General features: G+C 43.5%; 8 protein-coding genes and 5 non-coding genes across 15 annotated transcripts; 6 read left to right on the top strand and 7 right to left on the bottom strand.

The window, feature by feature from the left end:
• Positions 1-263: 263 nt before the first annotated feature.
• Positions 264-2,381, bottom strand: LOC6634362 (uncharacterized protein C19orf47). Its single transcript, XM_002057667.4, has 4 exons — positions 2,048-2,381; positions 1,503-1,979; positions 723-1,361; positions 264-663 (listed from the first exon to the last, which is right to left on the bottom strand). The coding sequence occupies exons 1-4, from the start codon at positions 2,064-2,066 to the stop codon at positions 341-343; spliced, it is 1,458 nt and encodes a 485-aa protein (XP_002057703.1). The 5' UTR covers positions 2,067-2,381; the 3' UTR covers positions 264-340.
• Positions 2,382-2,483: 102 nt separating this feature from the next.
• On the top strand, positions 2,484-3,356 carry Ski6 (exosome complex component Ski6). Its single transcript, XM_002057668.3, has one exon. It carries the CDS (start codon positions 2,583-2,585, stop codon positions 3,330-3,332), a length of 750 nt encoding a protein of 249 aa, XP_002057704.1. The 5' UTR covers positions 2,484-2,582; the 3' UTR covers positions 3,333-3,356.
• mRF1 (mitochondrial translation release factor 1) lies at positions 3,325-4,671 on the bottom strand. The gene has a single exon (XM_002057669.4). The coding sequence runs from the start codon at positions 4,572-4,574 to the stop codon at positions 3,393-3,395; it is 1,182 nt and encodes a 393-aa protein (XP_002057705.1). The 5' UTR covers positions 4,575-4,671; the 3' UTR covers positions 3,325-3,392.
• A 311-nt stretch (positions 4,672-4,982) lies between these two features.
• On the top strand, positions 4,983-8,975 carry LOC6634365 (actin-binding protein IPP). The gene is made up of 5 exons (XM_002057670.4): positions 4,983-5,822; positions 5,883-6,074; positions 7,012-7,856; positions 7,920-8,175; positions 8,244-8,975. Exons 1-5 carry the CDS (start codon positions 5,373-5,375, stop codon positions 8,376-8,378), a joined length of 1,878 nt encoding a protein of 625 aa, XP_002057706.1. The 5' UTR covers positions 4,983-5,372; the 3' UTR covers positions 8,379-8,975.
• TRNAV-CAC (transfer RNA valine (anticodon CAC)) lies at positions 6,122-6,194 on the bottom strand. Its single transcript has one exon. It is a non-coding gene; the product is annotated as a tRNA-Val (tRNA).
• LOC6634367 (U5 spliceosomal RNA) lies at positions 6,421-6,543 on the bottom strand. Its single transcript, XR_049227.2, has one exon. It is a non-coding gene; the product is annotated as a U5 spliceosomal RNA (small nuclear RNA).
• On the top strand, positions 6,738-6,933 carry LOC6634368 (U2 spliceosomal RNA). Its single transcript, XR_049228.2, has one exon. It is a non-coding gene; the product is annotated as a U2 spliceosomal RNA (small nuclear RNA).
• Positions 8,976-9,274: 299 nt separating the features above from the next.
• LOC116651505 (U2 spliceosomal RNA) lies at positions 9,275-9,470 on the bottom strand. The gene has a single exon (XR_004304520.1). It is a non-coding gene; the product is annotated as a U2 spliceosomal RNA (small nuclear RNA).
• Positions 9,471-9,808: 338 nt separating this feature from the next.
• Positions 9,809-10,738, top strand: LOC116651411 (uncharacterized). Its single transcript, XM_032437689.1, has one exon. The coding sequence runs from the start codon at positions 9,809-9,811 to the stop codon at positions 10,736-10,738; it is 930 nt and encodes a 309-aa protein (XP_032293580.1).
• Positions 10,739-10,957: 219 nt separating this feature from the next.
• LOC6637013 (ethanolamine-phosphate cytidylyltransferase) lies at positions 10,958-13,602 on the bottom strand. 3 transcript variants are annotated; one of them, XM_070209330.1, is made up of 7 exons: positions 13,490-13,602; positions 13,171-13,421; positions 13,040-13,106; positions 12,855-12,967; positions 11,966-12,132; positions 11,722-11,907; positions 10,958-11,656 (listed from the first exon to the last, which is right to left on the bottom strand). In XM_070209330.1, the coding sequence occupies exons 1-7, from the start codon at positions 13,585-13,587 to the stop codon at positions 11,339-11,341; spliced, it is 1,200 nt and encodes a 399-aa protein (XP_070065431.1). In that variant the 5' UTR covers positions 13,588-13,602; the 3' UTR covers positions 10,958-11,338. The 3 variants fall into 3 exon arrangements, with proteins under 3 accessions (XP_070065431.1, XP_032293728.1, XP_032293729.1); XM_032437837.2 differs by lacking the exon at positions 13,490-13,602; XM_032437838.2 differs by lacking the exon at positions 13,490-13,602 and having other exon boundaries at positions 11,966-12,093.
• A 40-nt stretch (positions 13,603-13,642) lies between these two features.
• LOC6637014 (actin-binding protein IPP) lies at positions 13,643-15,309 on the top strand. The gene is made up of 3 exons (XM_032437839.2): positions 13,643-14,200; positions 14,264-14,519; positions 14,588-15,309. The coding sequence occupies exons 1-3, from the start codon at positions 13,815-13,817 to the stop codon at positions 14,720-14,722; spliced, it is 777 nt and encodes a 258-aa protein (XP_032293730.1). The 5' UTR covers positions 13,643-13,814; the 3' UTR covers positions 14,723-15,309.
• A 290-nt stretch (positions 15,310-15,599) lies between these two features.
• LOC6634369 (U2 spliceosomal RNA) lies at positions 15,600-15,795 on the bottom strand. Its single transcript, XR_049229.2, has one exon. It is a non-coding gene; the product is annotated as a U2 spliceosomal RNA (small nuclear RNA).
• A 259-nt stretch (positions 15,796-16,054) lies between these two features.
• Positions 16,055-17,130, top strand: LOC6634096 (uncharacterized). The gene has a single exon (XM_002057671.2). It carries the CDS (start codon positions 16,144-16,146, stop codon positions 17,071-17,073), a length of 930 nt encoding a protein of 309 aa, XP_002057707.2. The 5' UTR covers positions 16,055-16,143; the 3' UTR covers positions 17,074-17,130.
• The last annotated feature ends 58 nt before the right edge of the window (positions 17,131-17,188 follow it).

Raw genomic sequence — 17,188 nt, 5'->3', positions numbered from 1 at the left:
CATTCAAACATACATTTATATATAAATAGGGATAAATCAATTTAGAAAGTGTTGCAGATATTAGAAGTAAAATAATAGCTATAACCCCGTTTAACAAAAAAGAGTTAAATAAGTAGTTTCTCTTTTAAAAGCTTAAAGGCTGATGGAAAAATTGAAAACAATTAGGCAAAGGGACTTTAGTATAGTATGTCCTAAGTTAAGCACTTCATATAGTTGATGGGTGCACAGAGCATAATTGACCTATTAGTCCATAGACTTGTAAATAAGGGTGATTGCAAACATTTACTTTTAAACTGAATTAAATAGAACTCTTAAACAAATACAATGGTTGTCTTAAAATCTACAGAGAATTGTTAAAGCCAAGGCGATCGAAAACGGAGTTCGCTTGAATCCTTGGACGGTGCCCAGCATTAACGCTAGAGTGGCGACGCGGAGCAAACGAATTCGGCTTATAATCGCGCTGCTGGGTGCGAGGAGGTGGCGGCTGCGCTGACGCTGTTGTGCCCAGACGCTTATGCACAGGTAGCGTATCCTGTCGCGTAAGCAGCTCATCGCTGCGCATACGTATAGCCTTTCCCTTGACGGGGCTGAGGCGGGCTCCAGGTTTCTGTGGCGGTGACGCTTTGAGATTATACGTTTTACGCGTGGCGTGTAATTTAGAAACTGTTGATTGAAATGGTTATTTTTGTATGCTATGGAATGCAAACAGAAGTCAAGCTTACCCAGGCCCAAACGAGACTTTATGTTACGTGCAAAGCTGCTGTTTCCACGCGCTTTGTAGGGCGTGTGTGGAGCAATTTCTCGCACCTCTGCCGTAGAGGCGAACTTAACAATTTTCTCAGCGGGTGCGGCCATATCCACATCTAGTTCACAATCTTCGGCTTCGCTGTCAAAATCACTGTCAGCCCCTATTAAGTCCTCGTCATCCATGCTTTCATCTTCGCTATCATCGCCACGTTTTAATGGCACCTTGTGCACAAGCATTACCTTCTGCTGCGAACGAACCACGGACGTTGCAATGTTCTTGGCCTTGACTATGGGCGTGTTGCGTCTGGCACCGCTGCCGCTGTTGGTCCCTTGAGTGTTCTTTAAAATCGATTTTATTTCCTTAGCCAGGCCCGTATTGTGCTGCACCAAATCCAACGATTGCTTGCCGCCCAGGCGTGCAAAAACCGAGTTATTGCTAGAGGTGGCCGCCACTTTGACACTGGATCCCTTATGAACGCCAGTTATGTGCACACGCACGTTGCTCTCCCCGCTGCTAGAGACAATACCCTCCTGAGCATCGTCGTCACTCTTGCTATTGTGCAAACGTGCAAAGACATCCGTTTTCTTAGTGCTGCTTACACGATCCGAGTATACTGCAAAACAGGCAACCAAATTATTACAGGGATTGATTAAAATAAGTTGCATATAAAGTTGTCAGAATACATATTTTGGCTATTAGCTCTACCAGTTTAAATTAGATTTGGATAGATATTAATGCTAAAATGTTATCATACACTGCTCACGCTTGGCCAGGATTTGCTTGCTTCTTTCTGTCGTGCCTGACGGCAAAGTAACTTTATATTTTCCTTCATGTTCAGGCAGCACACGACGTGCTGGTTTTGTGGGTGGCGATGCTTTGTTGGCGTTGCCGGCTGCAACTGGAGATGATGACACATGCTTGCTGCTGGGTGGTACATGCTTGCTGCTGGGTGGCACAGGAGCTGCTCCAGCGACGGTCTTTGACATGGTTTTGGGCAAGGGCGCCTCCGATATTAGTACCTTGTCGAGCACATTTTGATCGCTCACTTGTTTCGCATGGCGCAGTATGGCTATAATATCGCCCATGGGTGTGATGCCCATCTCACGCAGATACTCCTTATTCAGATCGAGTAGCATGTCCTCCTGTATACGATTCTCCACAAATATATGAGCATAGCTGGCCGCAGCTGGGGATGGAATTCCCCCGGCGTTGAAAAACTTCACCCATCGTGCTGTAATATGTGTACATAAGTTATTCATATATATGTATATATATATATGTTATACATGTTATACACACCTGCACTTGACTTTGACATGGCTTTCGAGAATAACGCACTTTATAACTATATTTGTAATTTTCACATTTATACAGTGCGATAGAGCTGTACAGAATCGTTTGCAATCAGTTCAATCGAACAACTCTGTAGGCTAACCGAATGAACTAAGTTCCACAATGTTGTTTATTTTGTTCGTCTCGGAATAGCCATATTTTTCGTATTAAACTGTATTTTGTTGATGCAGTTTATGTTCTTAACTGCGTTAATTATATTTAATACCAAATGGTTTTTATATTTTATAAAACGTTCTTTGGAAGTGAACTTCGCTCAATTTGAGTATAACATCGCTAGTAACAGAGTGAAAGCAGAATATAACGCATCGTATCGAAGTGGCCTATCGATAGGTAATTGTACCAAAATGGCAACCCTGTCACGATAATTTTGTCAAACAGCTGACATAGAGGGAACGACAGAAATCTGCTGGAACAGCGTAAACAACGCCGCTGCACGTGCCGCATATCATTGATATTCATATAATTTTGTTTGTGTTGCAACATGGCTAGTCGAATTGAGCTGCTTAGTGAGCAGGGCTTGCGCCTGGATGGTCGCCGGCCGCACGAACTGCGCCACATTAAGTGCAAATTGGGCGTCTTTGAACAACCCGATGGCAGCGCTTACATGGAACAGGGCAATACAAAAGTGCTGGCTGCCGTGTACGGACCACATCAAGCGAAGGGCAAAAAGACAGAGGGCAATGATCTGATTATCAACTGTCAATATAGTCAGGCGACGTTCTCAACATCAGAACGCAAAAATCGACCACGAGGCGATCGCAAATCGCAGGAATTCAAAATGTACCTGCAACAGGCTTTAAGTGCAGCAATCAAATCCGAGCTGTATCCACGCTCCCAGATCGACATCTATGTGGAGGTGCTGCAGGCGGATGGCGCCAACTATGCTGTATCCCTAAATGCCGCTACCCTGGCACTCATTGATGCGGGCATATGCCTAAACGAGTTCGTTGTTGCATGCACCGCATCTTTGAGCAAATCAAACATTCCGCTAACGGATATATCACACATAGAGGAGGTTTCTGGCGGTCCAAAACTGACCATTGCGGCACTACCCACAGCCGAGAAGATTGCATTCATGGAGATGAGCGAACGCTTTCACATTGATCAACTAGAGACGGTCATAGAGACCGCAATGGCCGGATGCCGAGAGATTCGCGACATACTGGAGTCGGCAGTCAAGGAGCACCTTATACACATTGGCAGTGCAGCAGACTGGGCACGTGTTTGTTAAAATAAAGCATTTTTATTAACTTTACTTATTATTAGACTAAAAGGCGGGAGGAATATGCGATTAGCTTTTATCTGACGCCTTCTGTGGCGGCTGCCACTCTTCGATCAATTCTACCAGCTTCAGTTTGCGCTGTTCCAAATGTAGCCGCTCAATTAGATCGCTTAGTGGCTGGCCTCCCTCGAGGAACCCGCTTAGATTGTGCTGAGTGCCGCCCTGCTGCACGCGATGATCCGTTACACGATCCTGCACAAAGTTATACGTGCGAATCTTTTCGTTGCGATTTAGATTTCCCTGTTGTGCCTTTCGCGTCGCCTGTTTGGTCGCCTCGGAGCTCTCCAGCTGCTGCTGCATAAGCTTGGCCTGCAGACGCTTCAGCGCCAGCTCCCGATTCTTGAGCTGGGAACGCTCTGACTGCGATTCAACAGCCAGGCCCGTAGGTAAATGCACAATGCGCACGGCTGAATCTGTGGTATTTACATGTTGGCCGCCAGCGCCGCTGGCACGTTTCGTCTCAATTTTCAGGTCTCGCTCCGCAATATGCACCTGAACATCAGCCGGCCGTGGTATCACTGTTATTGAGGCAGTGCTGGTATGCATACGTCCAGATTTCTCGGTGGCCGGCACACGTTGCACTCGGTGCACACCCGCCTCGTAGCGCAGCCAATTGTAGGCCTCGGGATCGTTGACCAGCAGATTGGCATACCGCAGTCCACCAATGTCGGTGGTCTCATGGGCATACTGCTCATACTCCCAGCCCATGTGCTCGAAGTAGCTGGTGTACATGTCGTAGAGCTCCTGGGCAAACAGCATGGCCTCCTGTCCGCCGGCTCCAGCGTTCACCTCAAATATCAGAGACGGGTAGTCCTCATGGTCGGCAAGTGCGAGCAGCTCCTGCAGCATTGCTTCCTCCTGTTTACGCAACAGTTCGGCATAAACGTTATTTTCCTCTAGCATCAGCGCACGCATATCCTCGTCCTTTTCAGCGGCCAAATCCTGCTCAGGTGTTATATTGCGCTGCAGGGCTCTGTGCTTTTCAAGAGAATTAACGACAGGATCCAGACGCGACAGGCGGGCATAAAGGCTGCTGTTACCGGCTGCATTGACGCGCAGCGCATAATATTCCTGGCGCAGTGATTCCAGGTATGCCTGCAGCTTCTCGTTCTGGAAACAAAGCGGATCTGTGCTGGCCCATCGCCGCAGTAAATGGTGAGAACGCGCCGTCAACAATTTCCGAAGCAACATTATTTTACAACAAATAAATATTAAGAAATCAAAACTTGGTTAAATAACTGCCCGATCGCTGATACGAATCAACATAACAGAGAGATGAACTGAAACGAAATAATCGATAGTATTTTACTCAACAGCTGTTCTGCTATGGCCATTGTGAATATGATACCGTTTTTTTTTTCTTTGTCAACTTTTTAATGTAAAGTTTATTATTTAACATTGTTTGCATTTTTTTCTTTTCTGACTTAACTTCTTAAATCATTGGTTGGATAATAAGATAAAAAGATAAAGATAAAACTGCATTACCAAATTTCAGTAGCCTTCTACCAACATAAGAGCGCGCGCTGTTAACTTTTCAGCAAATGTAATCTTTTTGGGTGCCCATAGATGTACATGTAGCTGTTTAGTGTTGAGTAAAACATTATTTATTGCTCACTCTGATGGGCTTGCTCACTCGAGAAACAGTTATTTTGTTAATTTGTTATATTAAGCCATATCAGTGCAATAAACAGTACTAACAAAGAACTTTAAACTAGGCACATCATTAGCAGCAATAACAATAACAACCTGTGAAACAAATATGTACAAGCTGCAAGCCCAGAAATTTTCAGCCTAACATTTATATATCTGTGGGTGTGCGTGTGATGTGTGCCTGTGTGTTGTGCTTGATTAATGAAAACAGTTGTGTTCGTAGTGGTGTAAACTGCAGCAATAGCAATTAAGTTTAATTAAATCATAAATTGGATGTGAAAAGGCTGCCAGAGTGCATTTAAATAAAGTCAGCAGAAGTCGTAGCAAAAGCATAACGAGATGCCACCGCTTAAGAGCTATTCCATGCACCACGAATTCAATGCAAATAATGCAAATTGTCACAACGGCAATGAGAACACCACCGATAACGATAACGATTACTTCAGTCAGCCTGCAGCATCTGCAGCTGCTGCCGCCGCCGCCAGCACACAACGCACAAATCTGCCCTCTTACTGCAATGCCCAGTACCCGTTTAAGGTGCTAGCCAATCTGAATCAGCTGCGGGAGCAATCGCGCTTTTGCGATGTCGAAATCGTAGCGGGCGAGTCCACCTTTAATGCACATCGCGCAGTTTTAAGCGCTTCCAGTGCCTACTTCGAGGCCATGTTCAGGCCCGAATTGGGGCTCAATGAAGTCAAACAGAAATCTGTGGTTTTGCACACAATTGATGGCGATATATTACACATACTGCTGGACTTTATATACACAGGACGCTGCGAGATTACGCAGGTAAGCAGCTAAGTTCTCTATTGTTTCTTAAATAATATTACTGCCTATGTCCTCTTTCAGTCCAATGTGCAGGAATTGCTTGCCGCTGCGGATATGCTACAGTTGAATGAAGTGGTCGACGGCTGCTGTGAGTTTCTGTGTCGAGAGTTGCATGCAACGAATGCATTGGGTATTTTACGGTTCGCGGAAGCGCACAATTGTGAATCACTGGCAAAAAGTGCGATGAACTTCGTGCAGGCCAACTTCCCAGCGGTAAATATCACCTTTTATATTTAAAAAAAAGTCAAACAAAAACCCGATGTTTCCGCCCGGGTTCGAACCGGGGACCTTGTGCGTGTGAAGCACACGTGATAACCACTACACTACGGAAACGATGAAATAAGTTGCGAAGCGTAACTTCCTAGACACGTTCGGCGTGTTTATTATTTATTGGGCTCGCGTTTATAAAATATATATTATGACAGCCATCTCCCGACTCCGCGGGATAGTTTTTGTTAGCTACTAAAAGGATCTCTTAAAAGCACATTTGATTTTTAACAATTAAACCTCGAACTCTCACTGAAATCTCAATTCCACGATATTAGAGATTTATTATGACCCAGCAGAAAACTGCTAGGCACAACTAAAAATTCAATTTAGACTCATTAGAGTGCTCCTCTCCACGGAAATCTTTAGTAAAAGGCGAAAGATTTATTCGACAACTGAAGAGAAGCCAGAGTAACTTTCGAGCCCAACTACCCTGATCCTAGTTTCAATGGTTGCTTAGACTGTTTGAGAATTATATGAGACATTGCATACAAGGACCCCTTAGAGTAGGCAACACAATAATTTAAACTGCATAATCCAGATAATATAATTCTCAAAAGGTTCTATCCTGGCGGTGGTGTACTATTACGAAATTAGCATTGTAAAGTTATCGCTTCTCGGCCTTATGGCTAAGATCAAAGTGTAGTATCTGTTCTTATCAGCTTAACATCTGATAGTTTCTCCATTGGAGAACAACAAATGTTAAACTGATTTTTGGAAATTGACGGAGTGCTAGGGGCTTGCTCCACCTCTGTCACGGGTTGGCCCGGTATTGCAGTACCGCCGGGATTTCGGCCCACTTTATTAATAAATAACATATTTGCGTGAATTAACTTGCCTAACTAGCTAATTATATTGAACATTTTCGGTGTGTCGCCCGCAGATAACTCTAGAAGATGAGTTTCTGGAAACACCACAGACTTTATTATCGCAACTGCTTAACTCGGAATTGTTGCGCGTTGACTCCGAATCACAGGTGTTCCAAGCGGCGCTTCGCTGGATAAAGCATGATGTAACGCAACGTCGGTGCTATGTCTTCGATATACTGTCGCATGTCCGTATGGCCTTGGTGCCGGTTAAGGTCATCGATAAGGCTTTAAAGGATGATTGTCGCGATATGTCTGTAAAAATCGCGTTGCGAAGCATTTGCCGAGATATTGCTTCAAAGCGCGGCCAACTGGTGCCGCTGCGCGTCTGTCCACGTCAGCTGGCCAAGAAGAATATATATATTATTGGAGGATCACATCGCGATACGCCGCGCACTTGGAACTCTGCGGACTGCACATTCGAAACAGTGGCCAAGTTCGACATATTCCGTCGTGAATGGACTGAGACGGCACCCATGGAGGTGGGCCGCATTCTGCCGGGCGTATCCGCACTAAATGGCAAGATCTATGTGGTGGGCGGCGAACGTGGTTCACAAATCCTGGCCAACGGCGAGGTATACGATCCACAAAACGATATTTGGCAGCCTATAGCACCGATGATTGTGCCCCGTTGTGAGTTCGGATTGTGCACCATGGGTGGCAATCTGTTTGCAGTTGGCGGCTGGATAGGCGACGACATTGGCGGAACCATGGAGTGCTATGATCCAGAGAAGGATCTCTGGAAACTGATCGGTAGCATGCCTCAGCCACGCTTCAGCATGGGTGTCGTCAGTTTCGAAGGGCTGATCTACATAGTGGGCGGCTGCACTACGACCACAAGACATTTACCGGACTTAATAAGGTAATGCTCCATTCACGACTGTTCCCAGCTTATAGCATGGTAATGATTTTTTCTTCATATCAGCTACAATCCCGTGACCAAGGAATGGACGCAATTGGCACGCATGCAAACAGCACGTTGCCAAATGGGCGTCGCTGTGCTCGATCGCTATTTGTATGTGGTTGGCGGCAGCAGCATCAGCCAGGATATACTTAGCTCAGTGGAGCGCTATAACTTTGACGACGACAAATGGTCGACGGTGTGCGCACTGAACGTTCCACGCGCCATTCCCGCTGTGGCCGCCGCCGATGGCCTGCTTTATGTGGCTGGCGGGGATCAGGTTAGTCAGATTGTAACATTGCAGAATATCTGAAGATATCTAATTTATATTTATCTTTCTGTTGACAGCCCTGCGAGGTGAACTTCTATCGCGCCCAGGTAACCATAAGCGCCGTTGAATGCTATGATCCACTTTCGGACACCTGGAAGAATTGTCCAGACTTGCCGGTTAGCCGTTCCGAAGCAGGCGCTGTGGTTGTGTAAAAGTCCAACAACACTCTCACGATCTTACGATCTTGTTTTAAGCACATCTAATATGCCCGACATAAACTCTCACACACATTTGCTTGTGTGGTACAACACTCTAGTTACAACCATTACAACTATTTTCCATTTGAAAGTTGAACGTAGCGCTCTCTAACCAAGCCTCGACGCTCTGTGCGATTAATGTTTTCGAAACGTAGCTCAGCTATTCCTACCCAGTTTAGTATTATCTAGAACTTAGTCTGGAATGTAACAGTAACAATAGCCAGCATCTGTTTGCTCCGTAGTAAAAGTTGTCCTTTATAAAAGCGAAAACCAAAATTGACATGGAAAAAGTATATCGATCTATCGTAATTGCTGAAAATCGTTCATCTTAGACCTATTGTTGATGTTTATGTTAATCGATCAATCATTCAAATACATCAAGTCAGAGAGATTGCCAGCATTGTAGGTGCGTTCTTAAAAAGCGCGTGACCGAATACGAATAACTGTATGATTAAAATGTACCAAAAACTAAAAGCAAACATTCAAAAAGAAACAAACTGTATTAATAATAGGTGTATTTACGAAAAATAAACGTACGACTAAAATCACAAATTAGACAGACTACTGTACCAGTTACTTTGAAATACGCGATTCAAAAAGCCGGGGGCTAAAATATTCGTCTCATATCGCGATCTAGATCCGATCAAGCCGTTTCCTGCGTGCAACAGTAAGAAGGCAAGGAAGAGAGAGACGACATGGATGCTAAGAGTATTAAAACAAAAATAATTAATTTAATGGGGTCGGTGGTGCCACAGTGCGTAAATTAAGAGCTTCCCGAGTACAGGAAAGATCCATTTGAAACGCCAGAGTTAAACGTCTTTAAAGTCAAATTGACTCCCTCAGATTTATTAGTTGATTGGGCCGAAATCCCGGCGGTACTGCAATACCGGGCCAACCCGCGACAGAGGTGGAGCAAGCCCCTAGCACTCCGTCAATTTCCAAAAATCAGTTTAACATTTGTTGTTCTCCAATGGAGAAACTATCAGATGTTAAGCTGATAAGAACAGATACTACACTTTGATCTTAGCCATAAGGCCGAGAAGCGATAACTTTACAATGGTAATCTCGTAATAGTACACCACCACCAAGATAGAACCTCTTGAGAATTATAAGAATAACAAATGAAATATACATCCAGTGTTGTAAAAGACGCTCGAAAAATACTGCGAGATACAGCTCTGTGGGCATAGTGCTGTACAACAAGACGAACAGTGCTCTAATTCGAATGACCGCGCACACATAAATTTGAAATTTGAAATGTGGCAAGGGATGTTTAGTTATGTAAAATGTATGACATAAATTATTATTTTTATCAAAAAGTATAATGTGAATGTTACAAAATTTTGTTTCGTATCAAGATTATGTTACCTAATTAACAGCATACAATGCAACCGAACAGCTCGTCCAATGAAGTTACCGATGGCCTGGACACCGAATCCTTGCCGGGGAACAGCGCCAACAATCGTCGCCAACGTCGTCGGCAAGAGAAACGCCAAAGACAGTTGAAGGAAAAAACACATTTGCTGTATACCAAACATTTTTCGAATTTTCGTCTACCGGTGTCTGTGCCCTCTACAGATCTGAAGATGGTGCAGCTAAGTCGCTATGAATCCATTGTTGATCGCGAACGGCATCCTCCACTCTTTGTGGTACCTGATCAGAAATCTCAATGGGCGCGTCTGAGAATGATTTCATGTCCATGTCATGGCTGCTCCTGTACCTTAGATCCAAATGGCTGGTTGTCTCACTATCTAAGTGTCCACATGCCTAGATTGGGCGTCCCATTTGTGGATGTGCCGTTTCCTATTGAAAAGCAAACACTCCATGCCACCTGCAATGTGGGTAGTCTTGATTATGATGTCAACACTTTGTTGGGTGTGTTTGGCTATCAGCGCTTTGGGCTCAATCCGCTCAATTGTCCGCGCAATACGCTGCTGCCAAGGGACTACCGCAAGTATTCCCAGCATGGAGTTATATTGCTTTTTGCCTGCCGTACGCGACATGGATTGCTTTGGCAACGCAAGCAAATCGATGATGTTGTTGCCATTTGGGTCTCGACGCCGCTCCAGGGTATATCCATATCGTTGCGCTGTGTTGCACATCCCGCTCAAACAACACGTTACTATCCCAAGCTTTTACACGCGCGCCCACTGCCGGCTTCATCAGTGAAAGCTCCACCATGCCGTGAGTTCATTAAGACGGACAGCAACGTTATTGTAATCAGCTATCAAGATTTATGGCAGCTACTGACACTAAATGTGGGACAGCAGCTACTCAATGTGGAGCTGCACCTAACGGGCGAGCAAAAAATCTGATATTGGTTGATATAGCTTGAGGCAAATATACGAAAGTCGCATTTAGGCTATAAATAATTTTTATTGTTTTTATTTTTTTGGCAATAGTATTAATTATATTTTCTTTAACAAACTAAACATGACAATGATTTAAACTAAGAAATTTACACTTAACAGCAAACACAATGCTGGAGATTACGCTCGATAACGCATTAAAATGAATAGGCAATCATCCACACATACATTTTCACAATTCTAACTTAATATATTTCGTACAATTTTGTGGAGTTCGCACTCGTTACGCTTAAAAAATATAAAAGGAATTTACAAATTTTGAGCCTACATATAATTTAGATTTGATAAGCTACTATAAAATAGTGTATGTGTATTTAAACTTATAAATATATAGCGCTATATATATATAAGTTTGCATACAACTGTGTGTGTGGGTGTGGATATGTGTGTATGAAGGGGCATGCAATATTCGGCCCGCAGCAATTATAATTGCTTAACGCAGCACAAAACAAAACGAAATTCAAAAGAATCCACAACGATAAAACGAAACATTCTAAACAAAAGAGGTGGCAACTAAAAACATTGTCTATTATTAAAAAGCGGAAGCTAGCCCGCCTTTTGCGTTTGCTTTTGTCGCTGGAGTGCCTCGAACGCTTCGATTTCCTTCTTTTCTTTGGCTTGATTTCGACGCTCGTATTCCAGTCGATGCGATATGATGCGCTCAACAATGCGCTCTGTGGTCATGTCATTGCCAGAGTCGAGTAGCTCAAATATGGCTCGCGTCTTGGGCACAGCATACGGATCAATTTTGCCATCCTCGAGAGAGATTGGCGTGCGCCCGTGGCAGACAACATCAATCTTGAAATGATCCAGCAGCTCTTCTGTGACACAGTAGGGTGCGCCAATGACTACCTCGTTGACAAACTGCAGAGTGTAAGAGGTTGTTAGTTATTCATTTAATTGTCTGCGATAAGTATGTAGGGATTTACCTTGCAGGCCAAGACGCTAAGCACACGCTCGTGCAGATTCATAATGGGATAATTGCTACCCTTATAAGAGTTGACAACGGGATCAGTGTGCAGGCCTACAATCAAATAGTCGCCCAATTTGCTGGCCTTTTCCAGGAAATCCAAATGACCCACGTGGAAGAGATCAAAAGCACCGGCCACATACACCTGTAAAAAAAAATGTCGTGAAATTCATTTTTCAATTGATATATTGTATTATATTTACAATCTTATCGCCTGGATTTGGAGATTTGCCATCGCTGAACTGTATAATTTTCTGTGTTGTGGGCAAAAACTGGCTGCAACCGGTCCAGGGACTCTTCGCTGTCGAATCCTGACCCATATTCGATGAACCTAAACGGGATTGCAGTTGTTGAATTTTTAAAAGTTTTTCTGTTTCAATTTTTTAAAATTATCAAATTTGTTGTTTGATTTTTTGTTTTTTTTTTTTAACAACGGATACATATGAACATTACATTACAATTTACAATTAGGTTTTGATTTGATATTTCATTTTGATGTCGGTTGATTGGTGGTTTATTTTATTTAATTTTTTTTTTTTTTTTTTTTTTTTGGGTATTCATTTTAGTTTGAACGCGGGGCGGCAACACGCACGGGATTTTGAGATTTTAGTTCATAGGTTTTGATTTTGATTTGAGTTTGGTTAGTGGTAAACAGTGCGCACATAGAAATAAAAAAGAAGAGAAATAGTAAAGATGTAGAGAGCAAAAAAAAGCAAATGTTTTGTTACGTTCAAAGAATGCTACGGACACTATTCGCCAGATTCTAATAGGAAATTAATCAAACAACTAAAAGCAAAACGTGCGTGGCCCTAGACTCGTAGTATTATTTATAAATATATATCTAAACATTAAGAAGTTAAACTTTGATTCTGTCCTCATACTTGGAACTTTTTTCGAGGTTTGATGTGGTGTGCGGTGTTAGATCAGCATGCAGAAGAGATATTAAGAAACGAGTTTCAAAAGCAAAGCAAACAATTAATTCAGGTTAGTGAAAGTAATTATTTTAAAATGAGTAGCAACTGGCAGATGAGATGTACGCACTTAAAATAAAGCAACGTTAAATATAAACAGTACGTAAGAAGCGGACGCTACCTTCTTTCTCGATGTCGTACTCGGCGGAGCCCTGACGGAAGTGGTTGCGGGTAAGCAGCAACATGCGTCCCACGAGATCTGTCGTTGAAACTCCGGCGGTGCGCTTGACTTCCCTGTAGGGCAGACAGACAAAATGTTATATAAAAAGACACTTGGCTGTAAAGGATATAGAGAGGGTCACTTACTTGTAACGGTTAGCCGACTTCACCAGATGATAGGTATCCACACCCTCAGCGGTCATGGTTATGTCATCTGTAAATGATTTGGGGGCTGTTAATGTTGATCAAATCTCGAGTAAGACGAATGGCAAACTTACCGCCATGCACACAAAAATCACAATTATTTTGATCGAGTACTTCTAGGGTGGTGACATAGGGCGCACCAAGAACCACCTCGTCGACCCATTTAATGCCTTTGACCATTTTGACGCGCTCCTCCTCGGTAAAGACGGGTGGTCCCTTATGTTTGGTGATCTCCTCATCGGTATGTATGCCCACAATTACTTTATCGCCAAGTGCTTTGGCTTGTCGCAGTGAATTGGCATGCCCAAAGTGCACCATGTCGTAGCTGTTTCAAACAAAGAGCAAAGATTTATTTAATGAATATTCCAAGAATTGCGTAAGTGCCATATGTACAAGTTGTATCTTACTTCCGCCTTAAGTAAACAAATCTTCCGATTGCATTTTCTAATCAAACAGAACGGAAAAGAGATAGCGAGAAACACAGCGTACATGAAACAATGAATTGTTAGACCTTATCGAGACTATCCAATTAGCAAAGCGCGCGTGCCAGTTTAGACAAGTCCTACAGTTTAGACAAGTCCTCCTGGCCAAGAAGAATATATATATTATTGGAGGATCACATCGCGATACGCCGCGCACTTGGAACTCTGCGGACTGCACATTCGAAACAGTGGCCAAGTTCGACATATTCCGTCGTGAATGGACTGAGACGGCACCCATGGAGGTGGGCCGCATTCTGCCGGGCGTATCCGCACTAAATGGCAAGATCTATGTGGTAGGCGGCGAACGTGGTTCACAAATCCTGGCCAACGGCGAGGTATACGATCCACAAAACGATATTTGGCAGCCTATAGCACCGATGATTGTGCCCCGTTGTGAGTTCGGATTGTGCACCATGGGTGGCAATCTGTTTGCAGTGGGCGGCTGGATAGGCGACGACATTGGCGGAACCATGGAGTGCTATGATCCAGAGAAGGATCTCTGGAAACTGATCGGTAGCATGCCTCAGCCACGCTTCAGCATGGGTGTCGTCAGTTTCGAAGGGCTGATCTACATAGTGGGCGGCTGCACTACGACCACAAGACATTTACCGGATTTAATAAGGTAATGCTCCATTCACGACTGTTCCCAGCTTATAGCATGGTAATGATTTTTTCTTCATATCAGCTACAATCCCGTTACCAAGGAATGGACGCAATTGGCACGCATGCAAACAGCACGTTGCCAAATGGGCGTCGCTGTGCTCGATCGCTATTTGTATGTGGTTGGCGGCAGTAGCATCAGCCAGGATATACTTAGCTCAGTGGAGCGCTATAACTTTGACGACGACAAATGGTCGACGGTGTGCGCACTGAACGTTCCACGCGCCATTCCCGCTGTGGCCGCCGCCGATGGCCTGCTTTATGTGGCTGGCGGGGATCAGGTTAGTCAGATTGTAACATTGCAGAATATCTGAAGATATCTAATTTATATATATCTTTCTGTTGACAGCCCTGCGAGGTGAACTTCTATCGCGCTCAGGTAACCATAAGCGCCGTTGAATGCTATGATCCACTTTCGGACACCTGGAAGAATTGTCCTGACTTGCCGGTTAGCCGCTCCGAAGCAGGCGCTGTGGTTGTGTAAAAGTCCAACAACACTCTCACATCTTACGATCTTGTTTTAAGCACATCTAAAATGCCCGACATAAACTCTCACACACATTTGCTTGTGTGGTACAACACGCTAGTTACAACCATTACAACTATTTTCCATTTAAAAGTTGAACGTAGCGCTCTTTAACCAAGGCTCGACGCTCTGTGCGATTAATGTTTTCGAAATGTAGCTCAGCTATTCCTACCCAGTTTAGTATTATCTAGAACTTAGTCTGGAATGTAACAGTAACAATAGCCAGCATCTGTTTGCTCCGTAGTAAAAGTTGTCCTTTATAAAAGCGAAAACCAAAATTGACATGGAAAAAGTATATCGATCTATCGTAATTGCTGAAAATTGTTCATCTTAGACTTATTGATGTTTATGTTAATCGATCAATCATTCAAATACATCAAGTCAGAGATTGCCAGCATTGTAGGTGCGTTCTTAAAAAGCGCGTGCCCGAATACGAATAACTGTATGATTAAAATGTACCAAAAACTAAAAGCAAACATTCAAAAAGAAACAAACTGTATTAATAATAGGTGTATTTACGAAAAATAAACGTACGACTAAAATCACAATATAGACTACTGTACCAGTTAGTTTGAAATACGCGATTCAAAAAGCCGGGGGCTAAAATATTCGTCTCATATCGCGATCTAGCCGTTTCCTGCGTGCAACAGTAAGAAGGCAAGGAAGGAAGAGAGAGACGACATGGATGCTAAGAGTATTAAAACAAAAATAATTAATTTAATGAGGTCGGTAGTGCCACAGTACGTAGATTAAAGAGAACAAGCTTCCCGAGTACAGGCGAGATCCATTTGAAACGCCACAGCTTAACGTCATATTAACTCACTACGATTTATCGGTTAATTGGGCCGAAATCCCGGCGGTACTGCAATACCTGGCCAACCCGCGACAGAGGTGGAGCAAGCCCCTAGCACTCCGTCAATTTCCAAAAATCAGTTTAACATTTGTTGTTCTCCAATGGAGAAACTATCAGATGTTAAGCTGATAAGAACAGATACTACACTTTGATCTTAGCCATAAGGCCGAGAAGCGATAACGTTACAATAGTAATCTCGTAATAGTACACCACCGCCAAGATAGAACCTCTTGAGAATTATAAGAATTACAAATGAAATATACATCCAGTGTTGTAAAAGACGCTCGAAAAATACTGCGAGATACAGCTCTGTGGGCATAGTGCTGTACAACAAAACGAACAGTGCTCTAATTCGAATGATATAGTTTGACCGCGCACACATAAATTTGAAATTTGAAATGTGGCAAGGGATGTTTAGTTATGTAAAATGTATGACATAAATTATTATTTTTATCAAAAAGTATAATGTGAATGTTACAAAATTTTGTTTCGTATCAAGATTATGTTACCTAATTAACAGCATACAATGCAACCGAACAGCTCGTCCAATGAAGTTACCGATGGCCTGGACACCGAATCCTTGCCGGGGAACAGCGCCAACAATCGTCGCCAACGTCGTCGGCAAGAGAAACGCCAAAGACAGTTGAAGGAAAAAACACATTTGCTGTATACCAAACATTTTTCGAATTTTCGTCTACCGGTGTCTGTGCCCTCTACAGATCTGAAGATGGTGCAGCTAAGTCGCTATGAATCCATTGTTGATCGCGAACGGCATCCTCCACTCTTTGTGGTACCTGATCAGAAATCTCAATGGGCGCGTCTGAGAATGATTTCATGTCCATGTCATGGCTGCTCCTGTACCTTAGATCCAAATGGCTGGTTGTCTCACTATCTAAGTGTCCACATGCCTAGATTGGGCGTCCCATTTGTGGATGTGCCGTTTCCTATTGAAAAGCAAACACTCCATGCCACCTGCAATGTGGGTAGTCTTGATTATGATGTCAACACTTTGTTGGGTGTGTTTGGCTATCAGCGCTTTGGGCTCAATCCGCTCAATTGTCCGCGCAATACGCTGCTGCCAAGGGACTACCGCAAGTATTCCCAGCATGGAGTTATATTGCTTTTTGCCTGCCGTACGCGACATGGATTGCTTTGGCAACGCAAGCAAATCGATGATGTTGTTGCCATTTGGGTCTCGACGCCGCTCCAGGGTATATCCATATCGTTGCGCTGTGTTGTACATCCCGCTCAAACAACACGTTACTATCCCAAGCTTTTACACGCGCGCCCACTGCCGGCTTCATCAGTGAAAGCTCCACCATGCCGTGAGTTCATTAAGACGGACAGCAACGTTATTGTAATCAGCTATCAAGATTTATGGCAGCTACTGACACTAAATGTGGGACAGCAGCTACTCAATGTGGAGCTGCACCTAACGGGCGAGCAAAAAATCTGATATTGGTTGATATAGCTTGAGGCAAATATACGAAAGTCGCATTTAGGCTATAAATAATTTTTATTGTTTTTATTTTTTTGGCAATAGTATTAATTATATTTTCTTTAACAAACTA

The sequence above is a fragment of the Drosophila virilis genome, chromosome 4 (genome assembly GCF_030788295.1).
Source record: "Drosophila virilis strain 15010-1051.87 chromosome 4, Dvir_AGI_RSII-ME, whole genome shotgun sequence".
Taxonomy (NCBI): Eukaryota; Metazoa; Arthropoda; class Insecta; order Diptera; family Drosophilidae; genus Drosophila; species Drosophila virilis.
The sequence above is the reverse complement of the archived record's forward strand: the minus strand, read 5'-3'. Positions and strand labels throughout refer to the sequence as shown.

What these genes read in the sequence shown, in the direction of transcription:
- LOC6637014 (XM_032437839.2), top strand. Translation starts at nt 13,815, where the DNA reads ATGGAGGTGGGCCGCATTCTGCCGGGCGTATCCGCACTAAATGGCAAG. An exon ending in CATTTACCGGATTTAATAAG is followed by an intron (nt 14,201 to 14,263) that starts GTAATGCTCCAT and finishes TCTTCATATCAG; the next exon opens with CTACAATCCCGTTACCAAGG. An exon ending in ATGTGGCTGGCGGGGATCAG is followed by an intron (nt 14,520 to 14,587) that starts GTTAGTCAGATT and finishes TTCTGTTGACAG; the next exon opens with CCCTGCGAGGTGAACTTCTA.
- mRF1 (XM_002057669.4), bottom strand. Translation starts at nt 4,574, where the DNA reads ATGTTGCTTCGGAAATTGTTGACGGCGCGTTCTCACCATTTACTGCGG.
- LOC6634365 (XM_002057670.4), top strand. Translation starts at nt 5,373, where the DNA reads ATGCCACCGCTTAAGAGCTATTCCATGCACCACGAATTCAATGCAAAT. An exon ending in CATTTACCGGACTTAATAAG is followed by an intron (nt 7,857 to 7,919) that starts GTAATGCTCCAT and finishes TCTTCATATCAG; the next exon opens with CTACAATCCCGTGACCAAGG. An exon ending in ATGTGGCTGGCGGGGATCAG is followed by an intron (nt 8,176 to 8,243) that starts GTTAGTCAGATT and finishes TTCTGTTGACAG; the next exon opens with CCCTGCGAGGTGAACTTCTA.
- LOC116651411 (XM_032437689.1), top strand. Translation starts at nt 9,809, where the DNA reads ATGCAACCGAACAGCTCGTCCAATGAAGTTACCGATGGCCTGGACACC.
- LOC6634096 (XM_002057671.2), top strand. Translation starts at nt 16,144, where the DNA reads ATGCAACCGAACAGCTCGTCCAATGAAGTTACCGATGGCCTGGACACC.
- LOC6634362 (XM_002057667.4), bottom strand. An exon ending in CCTGGCCAAGCGTGAGCAGT is followed by an intron (nt 1,362 to 1,502) that starts GTATGATAACAT and finishes CCTGTTTTGCAG; the next exon opens with TATACTCGGATCGTGTAAGC. An exon ending in AAAGTCTCGTTTGGGCCTGG is followed by an intron (nt 664 to 722) that starts GTAAGCTTGACT and finishes TTCAATCAACAG; the next exon opens with TTTCTAAATTACACGCCACG.
- LOC6637013 (XM_070209330.1), bottom strand. Translation starts at nt 13,587, where the DNA reads ATGTACGCTGTGTTTCTCGCTATCTCTTTTCCGTTCTGTTTGATTAGA. An exon ending in GCGGAAGTAAGATACAACTT is followed by an intron (nt 13,422 to 13,489) that starts GTACATATGGCA and finishes TGTTTGAAACAG; the next exon opens with CTACGACATGGTGCACTTTG. An exon ending in GTACGACATCGAGAAAGAAG is followed by an intron (nt 12,133 to 12,854) that starts GTAGCGTCCGCT and finishes AAATTGAAACAG; the next exon opens with AAAAACTTTTAAAAATTCAA.
- Ski6 (XM_002057668.3), top strand. Translation starts at nt 2,583, where the DNA reads ATGGCTAGTCGAATTGAGCTGCTTAGTGAGCAGGGCTTGCGCCTGGAT.